We start from the raw sequence: 15806 nt of genomic DNA, 5'->3' as shown, positions 1-15806 counted from the left end.
TTAGTTTGTCTTATCTCATACTTTATCGTGAGTGAAAAAAATAATAAACCGAAAAGTACGAAAAATTTTCCGACTTTGGTTTGAATTATCTATATCATATAAAATTCCAAGAAATTTTACTTTTAGTTCGTTGGAAAGTTCAATCTTTTAAGAAAAAAACGCAAAAGCTGCATACCTCTAAAGGCCGTTTTCTCGTCCGTCCTGCAAAGTAAAATTTAGCTAATGGAAGGATAAATTTATCCCGGTGGCAAATCGGTTTTGGTTTTCTCGTCCGTCATTTAAAACTCCAAATAAAAGGCGCACTAATTTAAGGCCCCAGAAGAAAAGAGTTAACTAATTTTCAAAAATTAATCGAAAAACTATCGAAAAATACCATAAAACAGTCATTCTAACAGCTTATGATATAAACAAAATTTCAAACTAATAAAAAACAAGAAAGGAAGCTGGCTTCCTTAGCTATACCCTTGCAAATAATTCCTATTAATTTACAAATCGCAAAAATGTTAATTTTCCTATTATTTCTCATTAATTTTGCGTTCGTTTCAATGGCAGCTATATGATATAGTAGTTCGATTTTGATAAAATTAAAATCGAAATTCGAAAATATTTGAAAAGAGTTATATCCTAGAGTAGAAGAGAATACAATAAAAACCAACGAAGCAATAATTTATTTCCTATTATATTCCCATTAATTTTCCGATCGTTCCTATGGCAGCTATATGATATAGTCGTCTGATTTTGAAAAAATTTTATTCGAAATTCAGAATTAGATAAAAAATTACATTTCCAAAAGGAGGATGTTATAGGTTCAAAAACAACCAAGATATAATTTTTTTACATTTTTTTTCCCGATTGTTCCTATGAGAGCTATATGATATAGTTGTCCGATCCGGCTCGTTCCGACTTATATACTACCTGCAATTGAAAGAAGACTTTTGGGAAAGTTTTATTCCGATAGCTTGAAAACTGAGAGACTAGTTTGCGTAGAAACGGACGGACAGACGGTCGGACAGACGGACAGACGGACAGGCTAGATCGGCTCGTCTAGTGATGCTGATCAAGAATATATATACTTTATGGGGTCGGAAACGTCTCCTTCACTGCGTTGCAAACTTCTGACTGAAATCATAATACCCTCTGCAAGGGTATAAAAATGATACCGACGAACAGGAGACAACTCTTGTAGAACCGGTGTCTTCGGAATCGCCTCCGGGAGATTGAATTCTTACATGCGTGCAATCTATGGCTCCTATGACTTTCGGAAACTTGGCTTTTTAATTTTAATTTTTAAGTACGCCGGTACTTCATAAATTGTTTTGAAAAAGACGTTATAGCAAAAGAAACTTCCTTAACAATCGCCAACAGTTATTAGAAAATGACTATATGACTATATTGTCGTTTCCCTGCAATAATGATTTTTGACTATAAATCAAATCAAATAAAAACACCTCTTAACGAGGTAAAAAACTAGTGACGATCGCACCTTCAACGTACAAAAGTTCTGATATCAACATTTGTGACGAAAAATTATTACACTCGTCATTAAATAGACTTTCTAATCTTTTCTCATTCGGCCTGCCCTAGCAAACTATTCCAGCCTTTTTCCCTTTACAGGCATTTTCTATTGCAGCGTGACGAATGAGAAAAGATTAGAAAGTCTATTTAATGACGAGTGTAATAATTTTTCGTCACAAATGTTGATATCAGAACTTTTGTACGTTGAAGGTGCGATCGTCACTAGTTTTTTACCTCGTTAAGAGGTGTTTTTATTTGATATCAGAAGTTTTTGTTTGTTTACTTTTGCTCTCATAGATGCTAATATAAACATTTAAATTTAAATTGGTCAATCATAATTTTTAAACTATTGTATTTTAACAAATTAAGTTAAAAAGGCGTTGAAGTATTTCAAAATACCTTTTAAACGAGGTATAGCACATGTCTGTACCTTTAGTAGTATAGAACTTACAAACTAACGAAATTTAGCTATTTTTAGCTTTTTCCCGCTAAAGTAGCGGCTTTTTCCAAAAGTCGTAGAACAAAAGATTCCTATATGGAACTCTTAAGTGCAAATTTACAGATTCCATGACCCTAAAATACAGTTCGGATACCCTCCCACAAAATTCAATACTCAGGGAGCGTTAATTGTTCGAGCTGGCAAAAGTGGCTATTTTCGTATAAAAATAACTTTTAAACGTGACTTTTTACAGTAATGTGTTATATACCAAAATTTAAGGAATCTCAAGGGCTATACAGTTTAAAGTTTTCAAGAAAATCGTTAGAGCCGTTTTTGAGAAAAATAAAAAAAAGCTAAAAAAAAAGTTTTAAAAAATTGTCTTTTGTTCATATCTTTTTAATTATTACATTTACACAAATTGCATATAGAAGGCGTTTATAGCATTTAAAAATACCTTTCAAACAAGATGCAGCACAAGTCTGTAGCTTTAGTAGTATAGAAGTTACGGTTTTCCGAATTTTAGCTATTTATAGCTGTTTTCCCGCTAAACTAGCGAGTTTTTCCAAAAGTGGTAGAACAAAAGTTTTTTATATCGATGGGATGAACGTCATATTAAATTTTCAAAACTTAAGAAACATGTTTTGGACAAACTGACAAACTGACAAACTGACAAACTGACAAACTGACAAACAGAATTAAATTTTCATTTTGGGAAGAAGAAGGAAATCTTATTTTGGCTATAACTTTTGAACGGAGCGTCGGATTTTGACAAATGACCCCTCATTCGACGGGTATTTTCAAAAGGAATACAACTAAAACATTGCGAGGGGGCATTTATCCCCACCGGCCCCAACAGCTCCAAATTTCGAAATTTTCATTTTTTCACTTTCACCGCTCTCTCTCCCAAGCCAATTGATTTTCTTAAAGTCTTGGTATGCAATCCTTTAAGTTATTGCAATACCTTTCGATTGGTGTATCATTCATTATGATCGGACCATCACACTAGATTTTCATTTCTTCGTGTATATATAGTAGTCGCCTTCGCACACTCTCCTGGTGCGCTTCGTCACTACATGGACTGCCGTCCATAGTGATGAATGCACTTACTTCTTTACTTTAGATTCAAGTCGCAAAACAATTTTTTGCAAAACAAATAGCACCGCTTTTTCGCAATCGAACCCTTATAACAAATTCTTTATAACTGTAATGTTGAAAGTAATTTCTTTGGTCTTGACAAATCGCTCGGGAATTCATTTTAAAATAAATTGGATGACTTTAGCAATTTTGATTTATATTTAACTGTAAATAGAATCACCTGTTTTTAAATGAAGAGTGGAACCAGATTGACAATGTCTGGCAACACTTGCGCACAATCCAGCCGCACAAATTTTGGTGGATGAAGTACCGAGACAAAATTTGTCGCCACCTGCGCTAACATAAGGACGAGTAAACCATTTTTTGTTTATCGCTCCGTTTCCCGGCAGGCAAATTAAAGTCCGGACGAGAAAACGGCCCTAAGTGTCTAAGTTAACTCTTCTGTTATGGTGTTGCCACCTAGTCTCAAATTATTTGGAGTTTTAAATGACGGACGAGAAAACGAAACCCGATTTGCCGCCTGGATAAATTTATCCATCCATTAGCTAAATTTTACTTTGAAGGACGGACGAGAAAACGACCATAGGTATACGGCATAACAGTTTGATGTTTTGTTAGTACGCTCTTATTAAATATTTTCCAATTGCAAAATCTTTAAAAAATGACTAAATGCCAGTAAAAGTGGACTTTTACCCCATAGTGCATAGGAACGGTCCAAAAATTAAACTGAACTTAATAGGAAAACAATTTAATTTAAAAATGACTAAATTGCCAGTAAACGTGGACTTTTGCCTCATAGCACAAATATTATAGCTTCGTTGTTTTGTATTGTATTATCTTCTGCTCTATCTATCTTATTAATTATACATTTTGGCCAGTAGTGTAAGAAAAAGGCCGGCGACCTTTTACATACACTACTGGCCAAAATAATAAGTACACAGAAAACTTTTTGGAAAGTCCAATTGGCCCAGACTTCTCATAAATATGATCCTAACTTAAGATAATATACCATTCTTGATTTATTATTTTACAATTTATAAATAACACAAGTGTACCACCCCAAAACCGACCTTTCAGCACAAATGTATGGCTAACATGGAATAGACAAGTTTACTGTATCCATTCTTAATTAAAATATTTCAAAACAAAATAACCTTTCAAAATAAAAAGGTTTGAGAGGTCTGGCCTCAATAACTTTAGAGATATATCTTAGCAAGCGAGAATGTAACCTGTGTACTTATTATTTTGGCAGGTAGTGTACATACGTTAGAGGAGGCGTGGAAAACTGAATGGGAAGCTAAGGAGTATAAGTCCCAAACTGCAACTTTCTAAAACTTATAGCTTCTAAAATCTCAGTGCTCACACGGACAGACTCGGCTAGTGATCCTGATCAAGAACATCTATATTTAATAGGGTTGTAAACGCTTCCTTCTACCTGGTACATGCTTTTCCCCGAACCTACCCGTTACTCGTAGAGTAAAAGGGTAAAAGGATACGACGTTAATTTTCGATTCTCTACCAAAAAAAAAAACAAATTTCAACGTGGAGGAAATACTAAAAAAACTATAGATATGATCATGCGCAATTAAAATAATGCTTACCATTTTTCGGAAATGCCAAAAGTCTGTAGATGCCGTAAATGTTTTTAAAGCCCAATGTTTCAGTAGCGTCTTTGGGACCATAGTCCATTGTATTTCAGAAAATATTTCTCTCAAAATTGTATGTGTGGTTTGAGTTCCTCTTGCCTGAACTTCAGAAAGGCGGTCATAATACTTAACTATTGGCATGTCGTAGTCTACCTGCATATTGTGACAACATTTTTTAAATATTTTTAATAAAGAAATGCTGTTTGGATTATCTTCTGCTAATCGCATTTGTGGCGATATAGGGACAACCCTGGGAACAGTTATGTTAAGAAACCGTCTGCTTGTTTCTTTTTGCTTCTCTAGGTAATAGTTCAACATACGTTTTAATTGCAGTACCCTTTCTTCTCGTCGTGCATCTCCCAGTCCGGAATCAAGCACTACAAGGTAGGGATATATTTTCCCATTTGTACCTCGTATATACAATCTTCGTGCAGCTGTATTATTTTTTTGAACAATTTCTACACGCGGCATAAATCTTGCGATTCTTACGTAATAGTGAGATGATAAAGGTATTAATAATTCTCCGGGTAGTTCGACTTCAGCTGTTTTTTGACTAAAGTTTGATAGGAATCTACACTTGTCTTCTATCAAAAATGATGTAGGTAATTTTTTGACTTTTGTTTCAAGGACTTTTATCCATGTTTTCAATTTTGATATCAAGTTGTGTAATTTCATAGCACCTGGCTTTGAAAAATCAAAATCGTTAGTGAATTGTTCCTTCATTTTTTGAAACACTGGATCCTGAAAAGTAACTTGGGCCCGTCTTGCAAGAGATTCAGAGGCTGCTGAATTAGAAATTGATGAGGTTACGGATCCTGGAACATTCTCTATTCCAATTCCAAATGTAGATCCAAGCTTTTTAACGAAGTGCAACGTGTGGGGGGTTATAGTAGATAAGACAACCGTATTCCTATTTTCAAATGCTATGGCATAGCATTTTATCAAACCTTGGCGTAGTTGTCGAAGAACTTCCTCTGTCCAGCTTTCTCTAAACCACACCATTTGGTCTACAATTCCTTCCAAGGAACTTAATATTGTGGGATGTACTTCTCTTTGTAATTGCATCACCTTAGAGCAGCGCCACATGGGTGGGGTTGCTTTAATGGGATTAACTGATGGAGTATTTCCATGATTAGTTCTTGCACAGCTTGGAGCAACACCATCCATATTCTGAAATAAAAATGTCGTTATATTATAAATATAAATAAACGGGAGGTTTACTATAGTTGAAAATGGCAGTACATTCTAGCAGTCAAGTACAAAATAACAAGAAGGGAAGCTTTCTTCACTAACACAAGTACACTCGAAAACCACCTTGGTTTTCCAGTAAAGTAAACACTTAAAACACACTTAAAATTTTTGGTACACAAAAAAAACATGTTTACCAATTTTTTTTTAGTCCTATTTTAGTTTAAGTGTAAAAAACGTTTTTGGCTATTTTTTATTTTCGATCTTGAGTTCTGATAACTCAATTTCGGTCATCGAATACTCATTTTACTGGTAATAGAATGTTCTTAAACACACAAAAGAAACTTGGTAATAAATTGTCAAACAGTCCCCAACCACAAAAACTGTCAATTCTACCAAATAAATAGGTGTGTGTCTTTGCTAAAGGTGTGTACTTGTTGTTGTGATAGTAACTATTTAATTGGTAGAATTGACCATTTTTGTGGTTGGAGACTGTTTGAAAATTATGTTGGTTAATTTTACCAATTTTTTTTTGTGCGAGTTGAGTTGAGTTCCATTCATTAGTTTAGAACAGCGGTTGGCAGCGTCTTATTAAGAGAGCATAGGGAATTGTTTTGCCCATCCTCTGCCTCTCACGTATACTTTAGAACAGCGGTCTGCACACACACTCTAATGATCTGCCCAGTGCACTTTACTCATACAAATATTAAACAAATTTTTTTTATTTTTATTCCTTTATTAAACAACAATAAATATTATTGTGATTAGGGGGCTTCACGCGACAAATGGCCACCTAAACCGCTGCTCCTCTCCTTTCCCTCTCCAGAGATCGCAGCGTTTGCAGAACGCTTGCTGCTGCTGCCTCCCACGTCCTTTGGGTCCCTCCTTTTTTTAATTTTTTGCTCTTTTGTACCTTTTTTTTTTGCCCATCTGCTTTTTCAAGCTGAGTGATGGCAGCACTGGTGGTGCGGATATCCTTGGATTCCCGTACCAGTTCTCCCAGCGGGACTTGGCCAACGATAACTAGAGCCGCATCGACAGAGATGGTTCTAAAGACGCACGCTATTCTGATAGCGCACAGACGATGATATGTCGAGTTGACACCGGTGCAGCATAAAGCTTGTCCTGTTTCGGCCCTTTCGCAACAGGATCCTGCAAAGCGATCTTGTCGTCTCCCTCGCTTTTGTGTTCGCGTACTCGAAGTTTTGTTTTCGCGTACTCGAGGTGCTCGCGGAACGACAGGCGTGTGTCTAGCATCACTCCCAGAGACTGAATTGTAGTCCCACCGACTAGGATCTCCGCCGTCTCCACCACTTCCCTGCTCGAGATTAGGACAGCCTTTGTTTTCGGCGCTGCCAGTTTCAAGCCCGCCACTAAAAGCCACACCTCCACCGCTTGGATCGCCCTGTTGGCAGCCGCAAATCTTGTTAACACCTTCTTGGACACCAGTACCAGTGCCACGTCGTCGGCGAAGCCGACAATGCTAGTGTTGTTTGGCATTGGGAGCTTGAGGACACCGTCGTACATAGTGTTCCACAGAAAAGGCTCGAGCATCGAACCCTGTGGAACACCGGCAGTGACCTCGTAGGTCCTTGCTCCCGACGAGGTGTCGACAGACAGCTGAGGTAGCTGTGGACTACGTTCAGCAAGTACACGGGGATGTTGAAGGACCTCAGTGACTCCACGTCCTTCCCCAATCCGCCGTGTTGAACGCATTCCGGATGTCGAGGGTCACTACAAGGCAATACTCCTTCGCTCCTCCCTTCCATCTTGTGCCTGCGATGGTTTCAGTCGCAATCCTAGTTACTTTTTTGATCGCATCCAGGGTTGATCTTCCGTTTCGGAACTTGTATTGGCTGGGAGAAAGTCCTCCTGCGTACAGCCTTGCTGCTATGACCCTCTCGAAGACTTTCCCGATGGTGTCCAACAGACAGATGGGCCTGTACTACGAAGGTTCTCCCGCTGGCTTGCCCGGCTTCGAGAGTAGCAGAAGTTTTTTGCTCTTCCACAGGTCGGGGAAGGTCCCTTCCACAATGGACTACAATGGAGTGCACAAAGTCCTTGTATCAAACGAACCCCCTTACTTGATGGAGCACTTGCAATAGGCAAGGTCCTCCAGGACTAATAAACTTAATCTCCAGTATATTGTATTCGTGAAAAAGTATGTAACAACTAGAAGGAATCGTTTCCGACCCCATAAAGTATATATATTCTTGATCAGGGTCACTAGACGAGTCGATCTAGCCATGTCCGTATGTCCGTCTGTCTGTCTGTATGAACGCACATATACCACACATATTCTTGGGCTTCCTACGCAGTGCAAGTTTATTTCAGCCGAGCGCCACGCCCCCTTTAACGCCCACAATCGCTTACTAACGATTTTAAAATGTGTCTGGCGCCCACACCTTTAAAGATTTCCGAGAAGTATAAATGCAATTTTGTTGTGTATATTTATACCTATCAAAATGGAGAAGACATTTTTCAAATCGGATCATTCATTAAAAAGTTATGCGCAATCAAACAAATGTTATATATCCATCTCCCTCGCACTCCCTTTAGCTGAGTGATGGGTATTAGATAAGGTGCATGTCATAACGCCGGTGACACACAGGAAAGTGTCAAACCGCCCTCAGGGAAAATATATTTAACTATTACTTTAGTAATTAATGTGATTTTTTTAGATTTTTATGTCCGTTCTGGGTGAAATTTGCTACTGACCGTTTTTTAGAGTTCCAATTTTATATTCCGACCTGTTCCAGTTTTTACTCGGAAGTGAATTTGATTTCATGATGGCTGATTTAAGACCGCCTATCAAATGCTTGGCGGAAAGTTTCCATGTGAATTTTCCGGAAGTTAACCGAGTAACAACGAGGGATATTTGAATCCTTACAGTTCTTTCGGAAGTGAGTCCTGGAACAGGTCTGGGAAATTCGATTCCGTGTGAATCTTTCGGAAGTGAAAACTAGAACAGGGCCGATTAGTTTAGATTATTTATATAAGTAAAGAAGTCGTATTCAGGTTGAGCGCGCGCAGTAAACAATAATGCGGCTTGCACTTTTATTCAAACAATTTTTTTTTCTGCGCCCTATATAACATAGTAAACAGTTGTGTAGAATAATTTAGCAATGAGTAATGTGGTTGAAGTTAAATATTCGGGGTAAAGAAAAGCGCCGCAGACAAAAAATTTTTGTCAAAAAAAACCCGTGATTTTTTTTGAAAAAAAAATTTTGTCTGCGGTCTATTTAACAATTTATTGAAATACTTGTAAATGATTTTCAACTATCTGTCTGCAGTACGGGCAGAGCAATAGAGAGTTTTTTGAACGCTCTTCCAGATTTTTGAAGCACTCAAAGCATATTTTGAAGTGCCTACATGGGTGAAAAACTACGTGCCGCGCCCTATCAATGCAAATAATACATTTTTGCACGTCAGCCATTTGGCTGAACTGCAAAGTATTTTCCACATCTTCATCTTCTGAATCAGAACCGGAACATAACTCCTGAAATGTTTAACTGACAAAATTATGAAAAAGCATAAGAGGTATTATGACAAACGGTTCTCTCTTCTCAGTAATCTCATTGATTCGAATGCGCTTTACAACAAAAAGGAATTCTCTTATCGGTATTCTTGTTAACTCAAAATGCATTTTAGAATTTTTTTTAGAAGTTGCACTATGACATTTTTTGAGTGGGCGCTATGACACCGGGCGTTATGACACGCACCCTATTAGATAGTCGGGACACCCACCCTTGTTTTGTATTAGATTGTATTAGATTTCAAGTTTTGTAAAATACCCACTCATTCATTTCTCCAAAGTGGCCGATGTAATAACAATCTAACTGAACCACAAGAGAAGGTGGGCGCATTCAAAATTTTAAAGTCAAAGCAAAGTTTAAAAATCTTCATTTGTAAACAGCGCACTATGGGAAAAAAGTCTATTTTTTTGGCATAAACTTTAGTTTTAGAGATACAATTTAGAAATTTTTTATATATACTATAAAGATAAAGCAGTAATTTCGGTTTTTTTTTGCTTTTTGAATCGGACCATTGCTTTCATCCACCGCCCAAGCCGCATATTCAAATTAATTGGCAGGGATTTTAAAAAATTTGTATTTGTATTGGTAAGACGGTAAACTAATTTCGGATTACGTTAATTTTTAAAATTAGTCAAAAAAAAAATTGCTGACATGTACAAGAAAAGTGAAATATTATCTAAGAGCAGATGCCAATTTTAGCTTTAACGGGGGTCCAGCTACTTTATATTTGAGCCCTTTGGAGCCAGGATTTTCACTTGACTTGTCCCTTTCCATAAATTCAATTTTTAAGATTAATGAAAGCCACTTAGATTGTTTATACCCTTGTATAGGGTATTATAATTTCAGTCAGATGTTTGCAACGCAGTGAAGGAGACGTTTCCGACCACATAAAGTATATATATTCTGGATCAGCATTAATAGCCGAGTCTATCTAGCCATGTCCGTCTGTCCGTCTGTCCGTTTCTATGCGAACTAGTCTCTCAGTTTTAAAGCCATCGCGATGAAACTTTCCCGAAAGTCTTCTTTCTATTGCAGGTAGTACATATGTCGGAGCGAGCCGGATCGGAGCACTATATCTTAAGGCTCCCATAGGAATATTCAAACAAATATAAGAAAATTCATTGTAACTTTGTAGGAAGTAGGCGTTTTGATTCTTGACTACTTATGTATAAACAAAATTAAATAGAAACGCTGATTCTGGAATCCCTGGAACTGCACCGAGTGAGCATTACTTTATCTACAAGGGTATATAAGCTTCGGCTGGCCGAAGGTAGCTTCCTTTCTTGTTTTTTATTTAAAAAGAAATTTCTTTATGTTTATAAGTTGCTGGATTTAAGTCATTTTTTTAAGAAACGTGCAAAAAGTTGCAAAATGTATTAGTTTTGCGATATTAAGGATACATTTGGTAATAACTTTGCGTTTTTACCTTTTTGCAACTTTGTGCCATTTATAAGTTGTACACCACGGAACACAAGCAAACTTGTTAGTTTTAAGCTAAAAAGATACACATTTAAATCAGTTCACAGTTGGACAACAAGCCATAATAATCAAAACATGTAATCTAAGATACGATTATAAATACCTTTACTACGATTTGACATGATCAGAAATAATAAACCATTTTGTTGCTCCACAAAATAAGCACTGAAAGTTTGCAAAGATTTTTCACTAATTTACGCACACAACAAAGTCAATCGAACAGCTGACTTTGTTCGCTTATCAACACTATAGTGTTGTTAGTAAAAAATCGAAGATAACTGTTCTTGGCTAATTTTTAAAAATAATTTGTAAAATAAGTTGATTTTATGCCAAAAAAATTGACTTTTTACCCATTGTGCTGCGTTTAAAAATTAAATAAAAATATTTTCTTCTACAATGCATTTATGGCACAAATCAGTCCAATTATATTGCGAAATCATGTAATTTTATTTATTAAAGTCACATTTTCGAAAGCATTTCTTTTTAGTTTGAGGAACTAAAGGAGAAAGGGTATCAGTACAGGGAAGGCCAATTGTCAATTCCAATGTTGGATGATATCGGTCTTCAGGTACAACAAGTGCGTCAATTCTAGATACCGTAACTTCAAGCGGATCTAAAACAAATACTAGATCTAATTGTCTATTTAAAGAATTTCGTATAAAGCTTACTTGCTGTAACGATAATTCTAAAAGGCCATCCACAAAATCATGGGCAGATAAAGGTGTAGCTACAAGTGAGTCAGAGGGAAGAAACCAAGAGATATTAGGGATATTAAAATCACCCAAAACAATGAAAAGGTCCCCGTTGGAAAAAAAAAGGACAGAATAGATTTAATAGCAGATAGATGTTGCTCATAAATTATTAAGTCAGTGCCAGTAAGTAATAAAAATAGACAAGGATTGCAGGAAAACTTTCACACAAACAAATTCACTGTCACTAGGGACATGAGAGTGAATTCTCTCAGAATTTAGGGTAGAGGTAACGGCATTTGGGACACCGCCCCTTAACGGGAAAGCCGAACGGTTCTGTAGGTATTAAAATTATTTGACAGAACTTCAGAGTCGGGTATCTCTGGTTTCAGCCAAGTTTCTGTAAAAGCTAAGATATCGTCAGTAAATGCCGTGGAGTCAGCATAAAGCTTGGGGAGCTTCATGTTAAGTCTTCTAACATTTTGGTAAGCCAAAAATAAACTTTTCAGTTTTTTGGCGCCGTGGAAAGCCTGTTATTTGTTCTCGGTTTATTAGGAACAAATTCTTTGATTACCATATCATCATTAAGCCAAAAGCTTTCAGAAAGTAGTATATTAAACACATCTGGCGGAGCAAAAATTTTGAAAGACGTTATCCTACGGGCGTATGAAAATTTAAATTGCTCCGCCGCAATATCCTCGGATGGGAATTTTTCTCGAATAAATTTCAAAACATCCTCAGATGTGGTATCAGGCGTAAATCTTGAAACAAACAATTGCTCCTATGTGGGACAACTGAGAGTATCTTACGCCCCCCAGCAGCAGTCTGAACATTACCCAGATGTGAGCCAGAAACGGCTCGTTTGGGTACAACTGGGAGTTTCTTTCGCCCCAAAACAGCAGTCTGAACGTCACTCGGCTGAGAGACAAAAACGGCACCTACTGAACCTGTGGGTATGGTCGGTACCGAATTAATTGACTCCGACGGGCCTGACTTTCAGATACAAGGACTACACCGGAACTAGATGTGTCTATTGGCACAGGTGGTTCACTTACTTCTGTGTCAGCAGAAACGGCTGCAGCTACCAGGTTAGGATTTAAGGTGGATTCTACATTCGCATTTACTGTCGTTGAGCTGGCTTTTTTTGCGCTTGGGCGACTCGGTTAAAAGTTTCTAATTATTAAATTGGTCGCAAACGGAATTGAAGCCGTCATTAAGCTGTTTAAAAACTCGTGACAGGTTCAATAGGCCGTCTCAGCTGCCAATTCCCTGCAGGACTCACATGTCCACATGAGACCAGTACGCAGTGTCTTTAGGTGTAGTCGAAAGAGTACAATTTTTCTTAGAACAGACGAGAGTCATTAAGAAACAAGATAATTAAAAAAAAGTAAAAAAATAAAAATATGAAAATGTGAAAATACCTCGAGTAAATTTGGCACTGGGATCAAATTTCAAAACTGCAAAAACACAAAACACGAAAGTATAAGAGCGAGAGGATAGAAGGAGATAGCTAGATTGAGACTGACGTCCTTAAAAGAGGGCAGCTCTCGCGACGAGACCACCTTGTATAGTTCCATCATGTTCGGGAGGTTAGGAGAGAGCGAAATTACAGTTATAATAGAGCGAAAAAAAAGAGAAAGAGAGAGAGAATACAAGAGCAAATTTAGAGAGTAAAAATTACACTAACAACCCCGAGAATATTAAACAAATCTAATAGAATTGTTTAAATAACTAAAACCACATACCCGTTTATAGGGAGATCTATTTAAAACACTATAGCGATTGTTAGGAAAAGCTTTGATAGTAAGCAAACTCAAAACACTTGCGAATAAATCACAAAAATAAATCAAAAACTCAGAGCACAAAGGTAAACATAACCGTTCACAAGCGACGCTAAATCGATACCAAATAAGGTGGTATGTATTAAGCTTGTGTGAATTAATTAATAGTTTGCGGTTAAAGTACCCCACTGTGTGACGTCTTGAAAAATAGTATGATAACATTAAATCTTAAAAAGTTCTTAACAGCTTTGTAAAATTTTTTAAACACGTTACTTATACTTGTAACAGGATATAAGGAAAAACAACCTTCACTGTTGAGTTCTGTATAAAAACTGATTTTATTTCAATAAGTCGTTACTTACGTAACTAACATGGAATTCTTATCCATGCTCGGTCTGAGGAACTTGTGCCTAGCCGCCTAAATGGGGCGACCGAGCGGGTCACAGGTTGCGAATGGCGGACGGTCTCCATCGAGGCCATCTGAGAATAAGTTGGTGGTCAAAGTCAAGCACGGAATCGTGGACGGAAGCAGTCCCGGACAACCAGCGGTTATCTTGCAACGAAGCAGTACCGACGATGCGAATTGTTCAGCCGCATCTAAATAGTTGCTCTACATAAAACCAATATACCCTACACATTACCTACCACCTTCCTCTCCCAAACAACATCTCACTCCGGGCCGGACAACGGTGTAATTCGGACCGTGCCAAGAGTCAGCCTGGCTGGGGGCCCGGATCAAAAACTAGCCCAGTCTCAAACGGTGAGCTCAGGGAGATGGCGACCCCCTGTTCTATCCACAGCCTTACCCGGGGATCGCGGATCTCTTCCCGGGCAGACCTTTCCTAGGGATGTCTGGGGACAGGAAAACTGTCGCAATCGCCTTTTTGACGCAGGTGTCGAAAAGTATACGCAAAAAGGCGGACTGCCGCCCAAACCCTGCGCTCACATGCCAGAAGCAACGTTGCTACGCTTTCGCTTCCGAAGGGCTAAAAAAGTTAGTGGGCAAGGACGGTGTTCCCAAACGATGGGCAGGAGAAGCCCCAACAAGAAGGTGCTCAGGTAAAGAGGCAATGCTTTATAGAGCTGCCCGGACCGCTGGCGAAGAGATCGAAGATCCAGCCGTCGGTCTCCTTTGCCGAGATCACTTAGGATCGGGAGTTACTTGGACTTTTTGACAGGGAAAATCCGGAGAGTAGGATCCCTAGGAAAAACTGGAAGGCGGTTGAGTCCCAGCTGTCCCTTATAGGCCTGCGTATGGTAAGCTAGAAGACCGGTTCATCGCCTTGCTGTATGGACTCGGGCTGGTACCAGGGCAGTGTAAATGTGGTGGCCTGCGATAATCAGCGATCTGTACAAACAGGCGACAGCACAGCTCGCCGAGGTGCTCGAAGGGGCAAACAGTGACACACTAGATTGGTGTGACGTCCCCAGTAGGCCCCGAGCTAGAATTTGGCACCCTGCAGCTTTCAAATCACCGGAGGTCACCCTATATATGTTGCAAGAATGCAATCCACACCTCCTCACAAAGGACTGGAAAGTCGTCAAGGTGGAGAAGCAAGCTAGTGATATAAAGCAGGTGATCGTAGTGCTGAACAAGGTCGCTCCCATAGAGGCAGCTCGAAGAGTGCACAACTTTGGTTTCATCGCCGTACTTATCAAAATCTATAAAGGAGACTCCAATTTCACGGAAAGCCCTGCCGGCAACCCAGCCGAGGAGGTGCTTGCGGATGAAGTGGAGGCGCCTGGTGTGCCGAAGGACGGCTACTCAATCGACTCGTCGCTGAGCTGGGAGCGGCATTTGATGCTCTATTGCTTCACCTGGCCGAGGGCGGAGCCGAAGTGGTCTTAGTACCGGAACCTTGGGTAGTAGGAGGCATTGCTTGACCCCAATGAAGGTAAAATTCGAACCAGCATTTTAGCTAAACGGCATCTTAGTATATTTCTGGTTCGCAATTACAGCAACGGAGATAACACGGCAGTAAGCCTGGAGCTGCAAAATGGCTCCATAAAGCTGCTATCGGCTACTTGGCCTTTAAAAATGAAGACCCCCCAGACGCGCTAGTCAGAAAACTGGAAAAGGAATGTGAAGAGCTTAAGTAAGATTTGGTGATAGGCTGCGATGCTAACGCCCACCACACTCAGTGGGGTGAACACTGGGCTGTCTCTGGCGAGACGACATTGTCCCTAGATTTACCTAAGCCGGCCAGCTTCGCCAACCCCAGGTTGGCAAACTGGAACAAGTACAAACATTAGCCAGGAAACATCATATGCCCACAGGAGCTAGATAATATAGTGAATAAATTTACAAAAGCATGCAACGCGACATTTAAAGCTGCATGCCCCTAAGGGAAACCAAGAGGGAAGAAACAAGAGAGAACGATCAGCTAAAGGGAGTGTGAGCGAGGTGGAGATATGAAACATTGATCGTGCATAGCTTT

General features: G+C 38.9%; 1 protein-coding gene across 9 annotated transcripts in view; it reads right to left on the bottom strand.

Annotated features, from left to right (window-relative positions):
* Nipped-A (Transcription-associated protein Nipped-A) overlaps window positions 1-15806 on the bottom strand; it is a 520496-nt gene that overhangs the window by 37447 nt on the left and 467243 nt on the right. For all 9 annotated transcript variants that reach the window (XM_070213827.1, XM_070213829.1, XM_070213828.1 and 6 more), the window contains one exon: window positions 4651-5865. In XM_070213827.1, coding sequence (XP_070069928.1) covers window positions 4651-5865 — 1215 coding nt within the window. The remainder of the gene's footprint in view (window positions 1-4650; window positions 5866-15806) is intronic.

Source organism: Drosophila takahashii, chromosome 2R, assembly GCF_030179915.1.
Source record: "Drosophila takahashii strain IR98-3 E-12201 chromosome 2R, DtakHiC1v2, whole genome shotgun sequence".
NCBI classification, from domain to species: Eukaryota; Metazoa; Arthropoda; class Insecta; order Diptera; family Drosophilidae; genus Drosophila; species Drosophila takahashii.
This window is presented reverse-complemented; position numbering and strand designations above follow the sequence as displayed.